Source organism: Stereum hirsutum (assembly GCF_000264905.1).
Source record: "Stereum hirsutum FP-91666 SS1 unplaced genomic scaffold STEHIscaffold_45, whole genome shotgun sequence".
Lineage (NCBI taxonomy): Eukaryota > Fungi > Basidiomycota > Agaricomycetes > Russulales > Stereaceae > Stereum > Stereum hirsutum.
Window position 1 is genome coordinate 589 of NW_006763175.1, and position 5,188 is coordinate 5,776.

The window sequence follows — 5,188 nt, forward strand, 5'->3', positions numbered from 1 at the left end:
TTGGTCACCGGCCCGGGAATTTGCCGCCTTCCTCTCTTTTCAACCCTCACCTTCCACATGGACGTCGCGACGGTGAGTGACGGTCTTGGGATACATATGTCATCTCTCTTTGTGTACTAGTCTATGATTATCTTGGTCTGGCTGTCTGTGTCTCTGTATTTTTGTATGTTTGTCTCTCCGTCAATCGTTCCATCCAGGTCTTAGTGCTCGGACTATACTACGCTCGCCGGTCACTAAGGCAACGGTGAGTCTGCTGGCCGAAAATTTCTTAGGTATTGTTCAATCCAGGCCCGTTCTCTCACGACATAGGTTCCAACTTCCAAATCATGGGAGGAACTGTTTTGGTTCCACAAGCTATGGTGACTGTCTGAATCCAAGTAACTCAGTTGATCTTCAGCAGCAGAAAGGATAGGCAGGAGATTCGGAGCCTGAGGGATCCTCCTTAGTGGATACGCTCGCGATTGCTCATTTTACGCCCGATCTTGGATGTTGTGGGCTCAAAATGACGACAGAAGGTGCTCAGTCAGCACCTGTCAAGACCTTAACAACAACGGTTCACAGAACCTTCCTAACGAGGACAAACACGTCGGTGAGTTTTCGCTTGCAATAGTCCATTTACAGAAATATGTTCGCGTTCGCTCAGTCTCGGTTCGATTTCTTACGTTATGGGCTCGAAATGACGGGACAGCTCAGGATCATCGACTCAAATAAAGGTTTGATAGAAAAAGGCTCAGCTAACGTCGAGAACAAGGACGATAACATAGGTATATTTTTGTCCCCCATATATGCCTCTCGAAGGTTTGTTCGCATTTGGTCAATTTCTTCTCGATTTTCAATGTAGCGGGCTCAAAATGACGGCAGAGAGTACTGCTATCAGCTCCGAAACCGGTTTGGCAGGCAAACGCCCGCTCATCCTCGAGAACGAGGCCAAATATATTGGTGACTTTTCGCTGCTATCGCCCCTTCTCGAAAATGTGTTCGCATTTGCTCAGTTGACGTTCTATTCTGAATATAGCGGGCTCAAAATGAAGGAGCGAGGTAGGTGAACGAACCCTGATAAAGGTTAGGAAGGAAATGGCCTACTCAATGGTGAGAACGAGGTGAACGATGCGGATGGGTTTTCACCCATACCACCCTCTTCCGAAAATGAACTCGTGTTTGCTCAAATATGCTTCGTCGCTCAAGGTCGCGGGCTCGAAAGGACGGCATAGGTACCTACTCTCATCCCCAATCAAGATTCGGAGAGAAACATCCCGCGCATCGTCTAGAACGAGCACGAACGGTGAGGTGAATTTTATCCTCAATACCCTCCTCCTCGAAACTCGGTTCGTTCTCGCTCATTTGCGGTCCGTTCCTGAATGTCAATAGCTTGAAATGACGGTCGATGTATGTGCTATTGATCCCCGTTCGCTATCCTACGCAGGACCACTGCAAATCGACGTCATTGATACGAATCTCTGAGGTGGACCATGGTCCGAAAATGCTCCTCTTCGTATTTATGTTCGCGTTTGCTCATTTGTGCTTCGATTCGGCTTTATATAGGCTCAAACGGACGGAAACGGTTAGTTATGCCTGCAGCATACAAGGTTTGATGCGAATCGACGAGGTAATGAGGGAGATAGAGCGGTTTTGGTTCCGTAAGTTTCGTCCCTCAACCCTCCTTCGAATATTTGCCCGCGTTGGCTCAATACCGGCTCGATTCTCATCGTGGTTGGCTCTACATTACGGGAGACACTTCCACCACTCACGGCCATCCAGCTTTGAAGCAGAAAAGCCGGGAAGCGGTCGAGAACAAAGTGTTTTAGCTCAGTGTGTCATGCCCACCAGCACTCCCTCCTCTAATATCATCTCGCATTTGCTCAATTCTCGCTCAATAATCGTCGTCATGGGCTCGATAGAATGACAGGGGTGAGAATAGACTATCGCATTGAAGGTTTAGGGCGACACTATGGTGTCTTGACCAACTTACACGAGATTGTAGCCTGTGAATTACCCTCAGCTATTCTCCTCACAGAAAATCAACCATAACTTCTTCAATATCGGTTCCAATCTCGACGTTGCGGGCTCGAAATGACGGGAGGACCGTGTGCTATCCGCTACCCACCTGGCACCCAACCAATCGGCGGTTTAATCGTCGAGAACGACGACGATCCTTGCGGTAAGTCATCTCTCAGTATCTCCCCCTGCGAAACATCGTTGTGACTCATTCAATCTTCGTTCAATTCCCGTTGTTTTGGGCTCGAACGGGTCGCATGTATGTCCGCTCCCATCCTCAACACTTACCTCGTCGGAATTGACCCGCTTGTCGTCAATAACGACGAACTTAAAGTCGAACCTTCCCCATGGTGCGCCCGTCTAATATCATTCCTGAGCAGTGCAGTATCGCCAAAGGCGATACAACACCTGGTCTTCGTTGTTTCAGTTATAGAACATAACAAAGGCTATCTAGCACGTGTGTGCTGCAGTAGTTCTCCTGTGCACTGTGTCGCCAATGGCGATACTACACCTGAATGTAGTGTGCACGGTTTTGGAGCCTGACCATTGAAGGCTAGACGCTGAGCATTTGGAGGGCCGCCTTGTATATTACTCGTGTGCTGTGTCGTGTCGCCATAGGCGATGCTCACTCCGTGTAGTTCTTCAGGGTACGAAACCCGCTGTCTGATATTTGTGCCACACAAACTCGTCAGAAGCGGCGTGATGCTGGCTTTGGTAGTGCATGGCACGTCAAGAGGTCTACAGGCACTCAGCCACAAGCCGTGCGGCCCGGTGCGACGACGCAGCGCCCCGTGGTGGCGTATCGCCAAAGGCGACGTTGGGCCATACGATCTGGGCACAGTCTGTACCACAGCGCCAATTTCAGTTGTAATATCATCCGTTCTACGTCAAATGAAGGTGCATTCTGGAAACAGTGAGCTCTACTGATACACATTGATTCCGTCCACTGAATTTGGTGTCTTGTTTTATGCGAAATGGTCTACTCGCCGGCGAGGTTGATGATCTGAATTTGGTGAGTATCCCTCATTAATCCTAAAATTCCTTGTTCTCAGCCAAATGACCGCGCGTTTGTGAGGTAGTGGGCTCGATTGACGCATACAGTCATACTGCATATGGACCTGTACTTGATTTCATGTGAAACGGTCCGCTCGCCGTGAAGAACAACGATCCCAACTTGGTGAGTACTCCTCACCAATCGTAAAATCACTTGTTCTCAGTCAAATGACCGTGCGTTTGCGGGATACCGGGCTCGATCCACGTGAACAGGTGTCCCACATCTGACCCTGTACTTTGTTTCATGTGAAACGGTCCATTCGCCATGGAGAACGACAATCTGACCCTGGTAGGTACCCCCCACCAACTGTAAAATCACTCGTTCTCAGCCAAATGATCGTGCGTTTGCTAGGTAGCTGGCTCTATCGACTCGCACAGACGATCTCACTATGACCTGGTATCTAATTTGATGCGAAACCATCCACTCGCTGTCGAGAACGACGATCTGAAACCCGGTGAGTATCCGCCCACGAAGTCTACAATCCCTCGTTCTCGGTCAAACGACCGTGCGTTCTCCAAATAGTGGGCTCTTTCGACATACATCAATGTCCTCCACTGCCTCCTGCCTTTTGTTTCATGAGAATTGGCCCATTCGTCGTCGAGAACGACGGGTTTTCCCATCGTGCTAACTTAAGTGCTTCCTCCTGCTCAGTGCGCACAGCTGTCTTGACGTGCGAATACGTGGGCAAGCGGTGTCGTCTGATGTCGCCACAGGCGATGCGCCCACACATAGGTGTCCGGAAGGCATTGGGGCTGCGTTACGCTGCACGTTGCGTCGCCACAGGCGATACCGGCGAACGGGTGCTGCAGCCTGCCTGGCAGCTGTGTGCTGGAGTGTCGCCCGTGGCGATACAGCACAGCGTGGCAGTCGTGCAGCGGTGTATCGCCTATGGCGACACTGTCGTGCCGCAGCCTTCCTGCGACCCGTGTGGTATTGCCACAGACCATACCTCAGTACATAAGAAACAATGTAGCGCTGTGCCGTGTCGCCACAGGCAATACGCGGGTGCACAGCTGGCGGTAAGGCTGCAACGCCATGTCATATCGCCACAGGCGATACAGCGCATGGCTGGCATGAAGGCCGCCGTGCCGTGCAACCGTCCACTTGCCGTCGAGAATCACGATCTCAACTTGGTGAGTACCCCTCCCGAATCGTAAAATCACTCGTTCCCGGTCAAATGATTGTGCATTTGCGAGGTAGTGGGCTCGATCGGCGCGCACAGGCGTCCCACATATGCCCTTTTACTTGGTTTCATGTGAAATGGTCCACTTGCTGTCGATAACGACGATCCGAGCCTGGTGAGTACCTCCAGCCAACCATAAAATTGGTCGTTCTCAATGAAATGCTCGTGCGTTTGCGAGGTAACGGGTTCGATCAATGCGTACATGCGTTGTACATATGATATGGTACTTGGTTTGACGTGAAACGGTCCACTCACCATCAAGAACGATGACCTGAACCTGGTGGGCAGCCCCCATGATCCGTAAAATCACTCGTTCTTAGTCAAACAACCGTGCTTTCTCGAGGTAGCGGGCTCTTTCGATGCAGGTAATGTCCTCTGTTGCCTCCTACATTTCATTTCATGAGTTTAGGTCCAGTTGTAATTGAGAACGACTGGTTTGTCCTGGTGACACCACGCTAACATGAGTGATCCTTTCTGCTCAGTGCGCACAGCTGTCCTGATATGTGTATATGTGGGCAAGTGGTGTCGTGTGATGTCGCCACAGGCGATTTGCTCACACAGAGCTGGCCGGAAGGCTTTGGGGCTGCGTTGTGTCGCCACAGGCGATACACTGGCACACGGGTGCTGCAGCCTGCCTGGCAGCTGTGTGCTGTAGTATTGCCCGTGGCGATACGACACAGCGTGGCAGGTCTCCTGGCCGTTGTGCAGTAATGTATTGCCTATGGCAACACTAGATAGTGTCGCAGCCTTCCAGCGACCCGTGTGGTATTGCCATAGACGATACCCCAGCGCATGGTTGCCAGGAAGGAGGTAGCGCTGTGCCATGTCGCCACAGGCAATACGCGGGTGCACAGCTGGCGGGAAGGCTACGACAATACAGCGCACGGCTGGTGGGAAGGCTGTTATGCCGTGCCGTGCCGTGTTGCCACAGGCGACATGCCGACGCGGCTCACCTC

At 51.4% G+C, this 5,188-nt stretch overlaps 1 protein-coding gene across 1 annotated transcript; it reads left to right on the top strand.

The window, feature by feature from the left end:
* Window positions 1–3,313: 3,313 nt before the first annotated feature.
* Window positions 3,314–3,571, top strand: STEHIDRAFT_164058 (uncharacterized protein; the record flags this gene model as incomplete). Its single annotated transcript, XM_007311788.1, has 2 exons — window positions 3,314–3,337; window positions 3,401–3,571. The coding sequence occupies 2 exons, from the start codon at window positions 3,314–3,316 to the stop codon at window positions 3,569–3,571; spliced, it is 195 nt and encodes a 64-aa protein (XP_007311850.1).
* Window positions 3,572–5,188: the final 1,617 nt, after the last annotated feature.